The sequence below is a fragment of the Trichechus manatus genome, unplaced genomic scaffold, assembly GCF_000243295.1.
Source record: "Trichechus manatus latirostris isolate Lorelei unplaced genomic scaffold, TriManLat1.0 scaffold00010, whole genome shotgun sequence".
In the NCBI taxonomy this organism is placed as follows: domain Eukaryota; kingdom Metazoa; phylum Chordata; class Mammalia; order Sirenia; family Trichechidae; genus Trichechus; species Trichechus manatus.
Genome location: NW_004443946.1, coordinates 27,894,027 through 27,906,754, shown reverse-complemented (window position 1 = coordinate 27,906,754; position 12,728 = coordinate 27,894,027). Strand labels below are relative to the sequence as shown.

The 12,728-nt window shown below is 41.1% G+C and overlaps 1 protein-coding gene across 3 annotated transcripts in view; it reads left to right on the top strand.

Moving 5' to 3' along the window:
- The window catches only part of NEK9 (NIMA related kinase 9), a 53,338-nt gene that overhangs the window by 10,338 nt on the left and 30,272 nt on the right, over nt 1–12,728 (top strand). For all 3 annotated transcript variants that reach the window (XM_004371053.2, XM_023726393.1, XM_023726395.1), the window contains exons 7-8: nt 957–1,067; nt 1,897–1,961. In XM_004371053.2, coding sequence (XP_004371110.1) covers nt 957–1,067; nt 1,897–1,961 — 176 coding nt within the window. The remainder of the gene's footprint in view (nt 1–956; nt 1,068–1,896; nt 1,962–12,728) is intronic.

The window sequence follows — 12,728 nt, the reverse complement described above, 5'->3', positions numbered from 1 at the left end:
AAAGATACACCGTTTCAAAAATTTCTACATGCACAGTTCAGTGACATCGACTACGCTCTTCCAATTGTGCTGCTATTCTCACTTTAAAAAATGTTTTTTTAAAAAAGAAAATGTAAGATAATGGAAATTCATTTGCCTTTCGTGAAACCTATTTATTTTTCTAAATCCTGACATTTATTCTGGTATATTATCTGATTTTCCTAAATAATACAGTAGAAAGAAAATGAGCCTCTTTTTCCTCATGTACAAATTGGTGATGATAATAACCTCTTTGCATGGTGTTTGTAAGGATTTAAAAGGATCATATTTGTAACATACTTACCTGGTACCTAAAGGTGGTGGTGGTGGTATTATTGTCATCATTATCATTATTATTCCCTGCCTTGTCTGTTGCAGCAGAGTATAGCCTGTACAGTCATTATTAGGGTATATAAATTAGGAGGCAAGGGAAGTACTTGAAGCCAAGAAGCATGGCTAATCTTGCCTTCTTTTTTCTTGAGGTTCAGTTGAAGAGTCAGCTTATAATATACTGAGCATTATGCTGTTGGAGCCCTAGTGGTGCAGTGGCATTCAGCTGCAACCAAAAGGTCAGCAGTTTGAATCTTCCAGCCACTGCTTGGAAACCCTATGGGGCAGTTCTACTCTGTCCTGTAGGATGGCTATGAGTCAGAATCGACTCGACGGCAACAGGTTTGGCTTTGGTTTATTATGCTCTTGGCCACATAGTCATAGTTTGAACCTCCATGTTGGCCAGTTGCCTTCTTTCCATCTGATAGCAGCAGTGCATCCCTAACCATTTCTTGATGATGCACACTAATAGTCATAAAAGAAATCAGATCTAATACAGAACTATTGCCACTTTAAATAATGGTCACAGACATTTCAGAGCCCCTACTGATAGATTATAAAGTCATCTTTATATAACCAGGAATAATGCAGTCAACATTTTCTTGTAGAATCCACTCAACCTGTGTGTGAAGATTGTACAGGGAATCCGGGCCATGGACGTTGATTCTAGCCAGTATTCTTTGGAACTGATCCAAATGGTCCATGCATGCCTTGACCAGGTAGGTGAGACTTATATATTGATTTTAGTTTAGTGTTCTCCCTTCCAGCCTTAGTGTTTGGGGTATAGTGTAGATGAACCCGCACAAAACCACATCTACTTCCCCAGGATAGGATGTATTTGTGGCTGTACGCTTAAGAATAGGCATTGGCAGTTCATGATAGTTGTATGCGTCAGCTAGTAAATTCTTCCTTATTCTTTGTAAGTATTAATTTGTGAAATGGTTTTGCCATCTAAATTGTGCTCCATGTTTTATGATCAAGATTAATTTCTGTAAATTGATTTTGTAAAATTACACTAGGATAATTTAGAGTTCCTAATGTGTAGAATGTATATAGTTCTGTTATCTCACAGTTGGCTTGCTGTGTAGCTCTAGGTCAGTATTAGTCAAAGTATGGTCCATAAACCATAGGCATCAGAATAACGAAGGGATGGGAATGGGTGTACAAGTTAAAAATGGAAATTCCTGGGCTCCATCCCAGACCAGCTGGACCATAATCTTTATGGATGAAGCCCAGAAATCTGCATTTGTGACAAGCACCCAGGTAATTCTTATGTATATATTGAAGTTTGAGAACCACTGCCTAACTGAACAAGTGAGGAAGGTGTATTGGAAACATCCTCGTTCAAATACAAATGTTGGTGATAATGAGATGATCAACATGAAATATGACATAAGAGGTGATGTTCTTTTGAAACATAAGAATAATGTATAGTGAATGGTCTTTGGCTAATTAATCTGCAGCCTCCTCAGGGGAAGTAAAATGCCTCTTTATATCCCATAGTGCCCTACCCTTCAAATGAAAACTAACCCCATTTTTACTTTTTAGGATCCTGAGCAGAGACCCACTGCAGATGAACTTCTGGATCGCCCCCTTCTCAGGAAACGCAGGAGGTAAAGATCACTGGCTATTAGAGGCCTGATCAGAGTACTACAAGAAAGGATGGTGTTTCCTGACTTGACTGCTGTAGTGCTGTTTTCTGCCAACATCTCTGCTTTCACTGCTTGAGGGTTGTTCCTGACTGTCTTAGTCATCTAGTGCTGCTCTAACAGAAATACCACAAGTGAACGGCTTTAACAAAGAGAAGTTTATTCTCTCACAGTCCAGTAGACTACAAGTCCAAATTCAGGGCATCAGCTCCAGGAGAAGGCTTTCTCTTTCTGTTGGCCCTGGAGGAAGGTCCCTGTGATGCATCAGTCTTCCCTTGGTCTGGGAGCTTCTCTGCACAGGATCCGTGGGTCCAAAGGATATGCTTTGCTCCCGGCACTGCTTTCTTGGTGGTATGAGGTCCCCATGTGTCTCTGCTCACTTCTCTTTTATATCTCAAAAGAGACTGGCATAAGACACTATCCAATCTTGTATACCTCAGGCACTTATCTTATTATACCATAATGATAGAGTTTACAACACATAAGGAAGTCACATCAGATTGCAGAATGGTACACAGTCATACAGTACTGGGAATCATGACTCAGCCAAGTTGACAGATATTTTTGGGGGACACAATTCAATCCATGACACTCCACCCTTTGGCCCCCAAAAATTCATGGCCTCGCCACGTGTAATACATATTCACCTCATCATATCATAGCAAAGGTCTTAACTCCAAGTCCAAAATCCAAGAATTCCTCTTCATCTGTGAAATCTAGAGTACAAATTATCTGCTTCCAAAGGTACAATGGCAGAGCAGGCACAAGCTAGACATTTCCATTACGAATGGGAGAAACTGGAAGCAAAGAAGGGGTAACAGGCTCCAAACAAGTCATTAGCCCTGAAGGCTGTGCATTACATTAGCCCTGAAGGTTTTGCAAATAATCCTCTGTTCTCTGAGACAGTTTACACAATAGCCCTGCCCTCCAGACTCTAGGTATTAGCCACACTCTGCGGATTCTGAGGGGTCTTATTCTGAGTGGAGACCCCTCGGCCCTGGGCTTCAGCTCTGCCTTCCAGGCCCACTGGGATGGCAACTCTGCTCCCTCAGATTTAGGCACACCATTCTCCTAGTTCATCTGAATGGGGACTCCACCCTTAGAAACACCAGAGGCCGTGGCTCCACCCTTTGAAACCCCAGAGGTCTTGGCCATACCTTTTGTGACTGAGGCAGCTTTGCTTCTTGTGTTCCTTGTCTCTTCATCTTCTGCTTCCTGTGGCCTCTTGGCCCTCAGGCCTCATACCCGCATCTGCCCTGCTGGGGCAAATGTTCCAAAGCTCTGTAGCTCCACTGATAAGTGCCTGGAGGCACCCCACTCTGCCAGACCCTCCTGTGCACAGGCACTAATAAACTCTTGCTCCATGGGTCAGCAAGCCTACCTCCGCAGATGAGTGCCTGGAGGCACCCTACTCTGCCAGGATGGAGGCACCCTACTCTGCCAGGAAGCCTCCTGCGCACAGGCACTCAGCTCTCTTACTCCATGGGTCAGCGCCAGTGCTGTCTGGTGCTGGTCTCCTGGTTCTGCTGCTGCCACTTCTCTGCTCCTGCTGGTCCTCTGCCACTGCTTCTCCACTATCCATTCACAGTTTCAAAACCACTTCCACATTTTAGGTTTCCGTTAGAGCAACACACTACTCTCAGTACCAAATTCTGTCTTAGTCATCTAGTGCACTGCTGTAACAGAAATACCACAAGTGGATGGCTTTAACAAAGAGAAGTTTATGCTCTCACAGTCCAGTAGGCTACAAGTCCAAATTCAGGGCATCAGCTCCAGGAGAAGGCTTTCTCTCTCTGTTGGCCCTGGAGGAAGGTCCCTGTGATGCATCAGTCTTCCCTTGGTCTGGGAGCTTCTCTGCACAGGAACCCCGGGTCCAAAGGACACGCTCTGCTTCCGGCACTGCTTTCTTCATGGTATGAGGTCCCTGTGTGTCTCAGCTCCCTTCTCTCTTTTATATCTCAAAAGAGATTGGCATAAGACACTATCCAATCTTGTATACCTCATCAGTGTAACTGCTGCTAATCCAATTTATTATATCATAGTGATAGAGTTTACAACACATAAGGAGATCACATCAGATTACAAAATGGTACACAATCATATAGTACTGGGAATCTTGACCTAGCCGAGTTGACAGATATTTTAGGGGGACACAATTAAATCCATGACACTGACTTTCACTCCTTAGCCTGTGCTGTTTTATTCTAAATGTGTACTAATGAGACCCAGGAGCCCTGTACTCACCCATCTGTGGGTTTTAATCTAGACTTGAGGTATTAGAGTGTGGTAATTAGGAGAGAAGGCTCTGGATTCAGACATCCTTAGGTTTGTTTCTGAGTTCTGTCATTATCTTGGTCAAGTTATTTAGCATTTCTCTTCCTTAGTTTTCTCCTCTTATAAAATGAGGTAGGGTGAGGAGGATTGAAGGAGGTAATGCATATACAGTGCTCAGTTTACAAGGTGCTCAACTATTGTTGCGAAGTGAGTTTGGATTGGACTTTCATTTTTTAGTGCATTTGTTTAGATGGTAGATTGGAATTGAAGTAGTCCTCTTCAGATACGTTTTCCTCATTTCTCAAGGTTAGGCTTGGTTTATTTCCTGAGATTTATTCTGTCTCAGAGGTCCCCAGAGGTGGGAAGAAATGTCCTTTATGCCTCACTCGCTTCATGGAGGAGACTTCAAACCCTAACTTAATGGAAGAGGTGTTCTTTATCCTTCTTAAATTTTTCAATCTGTATTTTATTCTACTATACTATTTCTGCCTTACTACCTCTCTTCCCCACCACTCATCTGTCAGTGTGTCATACTATGGTGGCTTACGTGTTGTTGATGTACATAGGGTTGCTATGAGTTGGAATTGACTCGACAGCACCTAAGAACAACAACCCTTCTTCCTCCACTACCAGGTCTCTGTTCTTACATCCTCCAAATAATGCTCTTTCTCAGGTCTTCCCCTTAGACCTGTACACTGAATTCTGTAATCTTTGTTGTTTGCTTGGTACCTTTATCCTCTTGTGTCGTTTAATTAATCTTTTCTGACTCTTTAGTTGGTCTCTAGCCAGTGCCAAGAATTGTGTGTAATACTCCAGATACCCGCACCATGACCTTCCATTTCTAGTCTGTGCATATTCAGGCAGTATTACCCATTGGGGCTGGTTAAGCATATGTAAAGTTTTTATCTGGCTTATTTCCCAACAGAATAATCATTGTTTTAATCTCTTGTTGAAATATTCCCATTGATAATTTTTTAATTGAAATTTTATTGAGATAATTGTAGATTTACATTCCATTATTAAAAATAAATAAAGGGAGATCTTTCTATACTTTGCACAGTTTCCCCCAGTGGTAGCACTTTACAGAACTATAGTATACTATCACAACTAGGATATTGACATTGATACAGTCCACCAGTTTTATTCATGTTTTCTCTGTACTTTTTTGTGTGTGTCTGTGTGTGGGTAAGATAATTTATTTAAGAGATTTTTTTTTTATTGTATTTGGGTGAATTTGTCACTCTCCCCTTCCCCTTTATTTTAATATCACCTGATATTCTGTCTTTATTTTCTTTTGTCCGTTCATTTTTTTTTCTAAATTTTATTTAATTTGTTGTCGTTGAGAATATACACAGCAAAACATACACCATTCAGCAGTTTCTGCGTGTAGACTTTAGTGACATTGATTACTGTATTTTATGGAAAAAACGTGCTCCCTCTACATTTGTTTGCATACCACACCATCCCCCCACGAGGTATTTTCATAAGCGTGATACGCTAATTTTTTTTTTTACAGCAACATGTAAAAAAAAGAAATTGGCACAGTGGTGAGTTGTGCAGCCATTCTCACCCTCCTTTTCTGAGTTATTCCTCCCTAATTAACATAAACTTACTGCCCCCTAAGGTTCCTATCTCATCTTTCAAGTTGCTGATGTCAATTTGATCCCATATAGATAGTTCTTAAAAGATCTTTTTTACCAGTTAAGCTAAGCTGTTGTTTGGTTTTAAGATGACTTCAAGGTATATTTTTGGTTTAAGGTGTAAAGATTATCTCAGGACAGTTGTTTCAGGGGTTTATCCACCCTCCATGGCTCCAGAAAATCTAGAGTCCATGCAAATATGACATTCCGTTCTGCATTTTCCCCCTTTTAATCAGGTTTCCTCTATGGAATCTTTGATCAAAATGTTCAGTAATGGTAGCTGGGCACCATCCAGCTCTTCTGGTCTCATGGCAAAGGAGGCAATTAGCCATACATTCCATATCCTCCTCCTTTTCTTGTCTCTCCTTCCTCCTCTGTTGCTTCAGGTGAATAGAGACCAATTGTGGTGCCTTGGATGGCTGCTTGCAAGCTTTTAAGACCCCAAGCACTACGCAACAAACTAGGAGGTAGAACAGAAGCACTAAACATGTTATTAGGCCAATTAACTGGGATGTCCCATGAAACCATGACCCTAAACCTCCAAACCAAGGAACCAAATCCCATAAGGTGTTTGGTTGTACGTAAGCAGCCTCAGTAGCTACTCTTTTTTTTTTTTTTGTCATTGTAAATATATCTATCACACAACTTCGACCAATTCAACTTTTTACAGGTGTGCAACTTATGGAAAGCACTTACAGTAATTGGCTGTACAACCTTGCCCTTAATCAATGTGGTTTTTCCATTGCCGTTAACCCTCCTTTTCCCGCTCCCTCCCACCTCTGTTAACTACTAATAAACTGGTCTCTATACATGAGTTTTCTTTTTGTTTTATGTAAGTGAGGTTATACAATATTTGTCTTTTTGTGGTTGGCTTATTTCATTCAGCATAATGTCTTGCAGCTCCATCCATATTGTAGCATGTGTCAAGACTTCATTTCTCCTGTTGGCTGTGTAGTATTCCGTTGTATATATGTGCCACATTTTGTTTATCCATTCATCTGCTGATGGGCATTTAGATTGTTTCCACCTTTTGGCTATTGTGAATAATGCTGCAGTGAACATTGGTGCACAAGTCTCTTTTTGAGTCTCTGCTTTCAAGTCTTTTGGATATATATCTCGGAGTAGAATTGCTGAGTCATATGGTAGTTCTGTTTTTAGTTTTTTGAGGACCTGCAACACTGTTATCCACAACAACTGTACCATTTTGCATTCCCACCAGCAACGGATTAAGGTTCCAATTTCCCCACATCATTGCCAACATTCATTATTTTCTGTTTGTTTTATCTTAGCTATCCTAGTGAGAGTAAAATGGTATCTCATTGTGGTTTTGATTTGCATCTCTATGATGGCTAATGATGCTGAGCATCTTTGGTAGCCATTTGAATGTCCTCTTTGAAGAAATGTCTATTCAAGTCCTTTGCCCATTTTATGATTAGATTATTTATCTTTTTGTTAAGTTGTCAAATTTTATACATGTTTTGGTAATAGATTCTTGTTGGATATATGGTTTCGGAAGATATTTTCCCTATCTGTAGCTTGTCTTTTCACTTTTTTGGTAAAATCTTTTGATGAACAAAAGTTTCTAATTTTTATGCGGTCTCAATTTATTTATTTTATTTTTTGCTGTTTGTGCTTTTGTTACACCTTTTCCTCACTTATTGACTCTCTCGTTACCTGACATTTCGCGTTTATGATACTAGTAAAAAATCTACTACCTGACTATTTTGTGCATTAACGCCGTACATCTGGCAGTAATGAATGCCAAGGTGTGAGGTAAGAGTAACGCTGGTTTTGATGGTTATATGTCACCTTGGCTGGGTCATGATTCTCAGTGGTATAGCAGTTATATATAATGATGTAATTTGGCAGTTATGTAGTGATGTAGCCATCCTCCATTTTGTGATCTGATGTGGTCACCTCCATTTTCTTATAACACCGATTCTGCATAATACCCTGGTCTTTGGAACCAAGCCATGTTGATAAATGAGGAGAGGGTGTATTATATTAGATAATCCATGTTGAAAGCTATGCCTGACAGTGTTGCCCCTGCTTGTTCTTCTAGGAATTTTATGGTTTTAGTTTGTACATTTAAGTCCTTAATCCATTTTGAATTTGTTTTTGTGTATAGTGTGAGGCATGGATCCTGTTTCATTTTTCTGCCTGTGGAAATCCAGTTTTCCCAGCGCTATTTATTGAAGATACTCTTCTTTCCCCATCGAATGGACTTAGCACCATTGTCAAAAAGCAGTTGACCACAGATGTGTGGGTTTATTTCTGGACTGTCAGTTCTATCACATTGGTCTGCGTGTCTGTCGTTATGCAAGTACCAGGATGTTTTGATTACTGTAGCTGTATGGTAAGTTTTAAAATCAGGAAGTGTGAGTCCTTCTCTTTGATTCTTCTCTTTCAGTTATGCCATTCCATATAAAGTTGAGGATTGCTTTTTCTGTTTCTGTAAAGAAGGCTGTTGGAATTTTGATCGGTATTGCATTGAATGTGTAGATCACTTTGGGTGGTCTTGACATCCTAACAATAGTAAGTCTTCCAATCCATGATGATGCACCATCTTTCCATTTGTTTAAGTCTTTTTTAATTTCTTTCAGCAGTGTTTTATAATTTTCATTGTATAAGTCCTTCACGTCCCAGGTTAGATTTATTCCTAGGTATTTTTTTTTCTTAGATGCTATTGTAAATGGAATTGTTCCCCTAATTTTTCTTTCGGATTTCTCATTGCTGGTGTATAGAAACTCAACTGATTTTGTTTGTTGACCTCATACCCTGCAACTTTGCTAAATTCTTGTATTATCCCTAGAAGTTTTCATGTGGATTCTTTGGGACTTCCTGTATATAGGATCATATCAGCCGCGAATAGAGATAATTTTACTCTTCTTTTCCAGTCTGGATACTTTTTATTTCTTTTTCTTGTCTTATTGCTCTGGCTAGGACTTCTAATACAATATTGAATAGAAGTGGTGAGAGCAGGTACTCTTATCATGTTCCTGATTTCAGGGGGAAAGCTTTCAGTCTTTCTCCATTAAGTGTAATGTTGGCTGTTGGTTTTTCATATATGCCCTGAATTGTATTGAGGGATTTCCCTTCTATTCCAGTCTTCTTTAGGGTTTTCATCAAGGCGGGGTGTTAGATTTTATGAAATGCCTTTTCTGCATATGTAGATATGATCATGTGGTTTTTTTCCTTTGCTGTATTGATGGGGTATATTACGTTAATTGTTTTTCTAATGTTGAACCATCCTTGCATTCCTAGAATAGATCCCACTTGGTCATGGTGTATGACTCTTTCAATATGTTGTTAGATTCTGTTCGCTAGTATTTTTTTGAGGATTTTTGCATCTATATTCACAGGAGACATTGGCCAGTAGCTTTCTTTTTTTGTGGTGTCTTTGTCTGGTTTTGGTATCAGGATTATGTTTGCTTCATAGAATAATTTAGGCAGTATGCCTTCCTTCTCTATCTTATGGAAGAGTTTAAACAGAATTAAGCAGGCTTGGTGTCAGTTCTTCTCTAAATGTTTGGTAGAATTGCCCAGTGAAGTCATCTGGTCCAGGACTTTTTTTTTGGGAGGTTTTTGATCACTGATTTAATCTCTTCACTTGTTATGGGTCTGTTAAGACTTTCTACTTGAGTCAGTTTGGGTAGGTTGTGTGCTTCTAAGAATTTGTCCATTTCACCTAGCTTATCCAGTTTGCCATACAGTTGTTCATAATATTCTCTCGTAATTCTCTGTTTCCATCGGGTCAGTTGTAATGTCCTGTTTCATTTTTTATTGTAGTTATTTGCATCTTTTCTTTTGTCTGTCTAGCTAAAAGTTTGTCAATTTTACTGATCTTTTCAAAGAACCAACTTCTGGTTTTATTGGTTCTATTTTTCTGTTTTTGTTTTTATTTATTTCTGTTCTGACCTTTGTTATTTCTGTTCTTCTGGTAGGATTAGGCTTAGTTGCTCTTCTCTTTCTAGTTCCTGGAGTTGTTGAGTTAGGCTGTTAATTTGAGATCTTTCTTATTTTTTATACAGGCATTTATTGCTCTAAGTTTCCCTCTGCCTTTGCTGCATCCCAAAAGTTTTGGTATGTTCATTTTCGTTTGACTAAGAAATTTTGTGATTTCTTCCTTGACCCATTGGTAGTTTAATAGTGTGTTGTTTAACTTCCATGTTCATATATTTTCCAGTTTTTTTTCTGTTACTGATTTCTAGCTTCACTCCGTTGTGGTCAGAGAAAATGCTTTGTATGATTTCAGTCTTTTAAAATTTATCAAGACTTGCTTTATGATCTATGCTTTGTGATGTGCTAAAATGTGGTCTATCCTGGAGAATGATCCATGTGCACTGGAGTAGGATGTTTATTGTGCTGTTTTTGGGTGAAGTGTTCTATATATGTCTGTTAAGTCTAGTTGATTTATAGTGTCATTCAGGTCCTCTGTTTCTTATTGATCATTTTTCTAGGTATTCTCTCCAATATTGAAAGTGGTGTATTCCCACTATTACTGTAGTACTGTCTACTTTTTCCTTCAATTCTATCAGTGTTTTCTTTACATATTTAGGTCCCCGATGTTGGGTGCATATATATTTATGATTGTTAAATCTTGATTAATTGACCCAATTGTATTTCTCATTTCAGTTGTTTTTCCTTTCAGCTGCAATATCTCTGTTTTTAGATACTCATTTTGTTCTTGCATTGTTTTCCTTATTTCTTTTAGCTCTTTGTCTGTGTTTTCCCTTAATTCTTTAGTTATGTTTAATGTTGTTGTATTCTTCCTTTTTTTTTTTCATTACTTGGTCATCCCAGATGCACTTTCACTCCCTTTGTCATGTTCATTTGGATCGGCCATTGTTTCTCTAGTCTTTGCATGTCTTGTGATTTTTTGTTCGGGCATTGGAATTTTTGAGGGTGTTAACTTTCTCAGTTTTCCCTCGTATTTGGTGTTTTTGCCTACCCTACTTTCTGCAGGAAACAGTGGGCAGAGCCTTTGGCCTTTACTTACCATTTCCTATGCCTCTCTGTGACAGCTCCTTCTTCCTTCCTGGTTTAATTGGGATTCGAAAGTTCCAGATTTTGTTTTTCAACTTTCAATTTCTCCCAAACACATCAGAGAACACACTGGGTCAGTCTGTCCACCAGTGGGCACTGCCATTCAGGCGCAATATCAAGTAGTAATCAATCTGTCCACCAGGGGGCATGTTCCCCTCTCTCTGGTTATTACTCCCTTCCCTTATCTGTTTCTGTAGTCACATTTTCAGTCAGAAAACCCACACCCAGAGAGTTCCATCTGGGGCTAGGCGTTGCCCTCTAGTTTGGTGCAAAGTTTCCTTCCCTGCTCTGTGGAGGCTGCTTATATCTGAGCTGGCATTCAGGGGAAGCACAGGCAGACTTTCCTCCATTTCAGGAGGAGGAGGGGCTGGCACTCCCCGGAAGGACCTCTGAGAGACATCTTGTTGGTTTCAGGCCCAAGTGTCCCTGTGGTGGTTGGGAGAGCAGTCTCCACTTAGATGAACCACCTCCTGACTCCACTTAGGGAACCTTCTGTAGGAGTTTCTATCAGTCCAGCAGGTGACAGTTACTGGGTGGGGAAAGCGTAGTCACATTCTGAATGGATTCCCCCAGAGAAGTCTACCTTGTTACTGTCAGAGACTGTCCATAGTATATTGGCTGTGGGTATAGCCCCCACTCTAGATGCCCACTTCCTAGTATGCAGCAGCCTCAGTTAGCAGTCCTCAGCGCCACCTGTAAGGGGGAGCAGACACACCCAAACTGATCCCCAGGGAGGTCTGTCCTGTTGGTTTCAGAGACCTGAGCTATGCAGTACACAGGGAGGCAGGTAGAATGCTGACTGTGGGAGCAGAGTCCACTGCAGGGAACTTCTGTAGTAGTTTGCAACAGCCTGGCAACCGACAGTTACCAGGTGAGGGGAAGGGTGTCATGCTCTGGTCAGATCCCCATGGAGTTGTCAATGTAGCCTCCGCTGAAGACTCCGCCTTCCTGACACACAGCAGCCTCAGTCAGTAGTCTCCTGCTTCAACTGGAAGTGGGGTAGACCAACCCCAATTGACTCCTAGAGAAGTTCTGTTGGTTTCAGAGGACAGAGGTATGGGGTGCACAGGGAGGCAGGTAGAGTGCTGACTATGGGAGCAGACTCCCTACAGGGTCCTACTGTAGCCGTTCACAGCAGGCTTGCAGGTGACAGTGTCAGAGTAGGGGAGGAGTTGTCACTCTCCAAACAGACCTCCAGGGAGGTCTTCCTTGTTGCTGTCAGAGCCCTCCCTGTAGTATGTTGGCTGTGGGTGTAGCTTCCACTAAAGATGCCTGCTTCTTAGCACACAGCAGCCTCAGTCAGCAGTCTTCAGCACTGACCAAAATGGGGAGCAGACAGACCTGAACTGACTCCCTGGGAAGTCTGTCCTGTTGATTTTAGAGGCCCAAGCAATGAGGTACATAGGAAGGCCGGTAGAGTGTTTACTGTGGGAACAGACTCCACTGCATGGGCCTTCTGTAGCAATTTGCAGTAGGTTTGAAGCTGACAGTATCCAGGTAGGGGAGGTGCTGGCACACTCCAAATGGACCCCTGGGGAGGTCTGCTTTGTTGATTTTAGGGCAGAAGCTTGGGGTCCTGTCCCTCTGTACAGGCAGGGGCTATGGTGGTTAGGGAAGCAGGCTGTTTCTGGGGCCACTACCCCAGTTCATAGCAGCTGGCGGCCCATGTGGCTGGGGGAGACACAAGGACGGTGGAAGAAGCGATTTTCTACTTTGTGGACTCATTGTTGATTTGTTGATTCTTGCCAGTCTGCAGTTCCTTGCTGCTTTC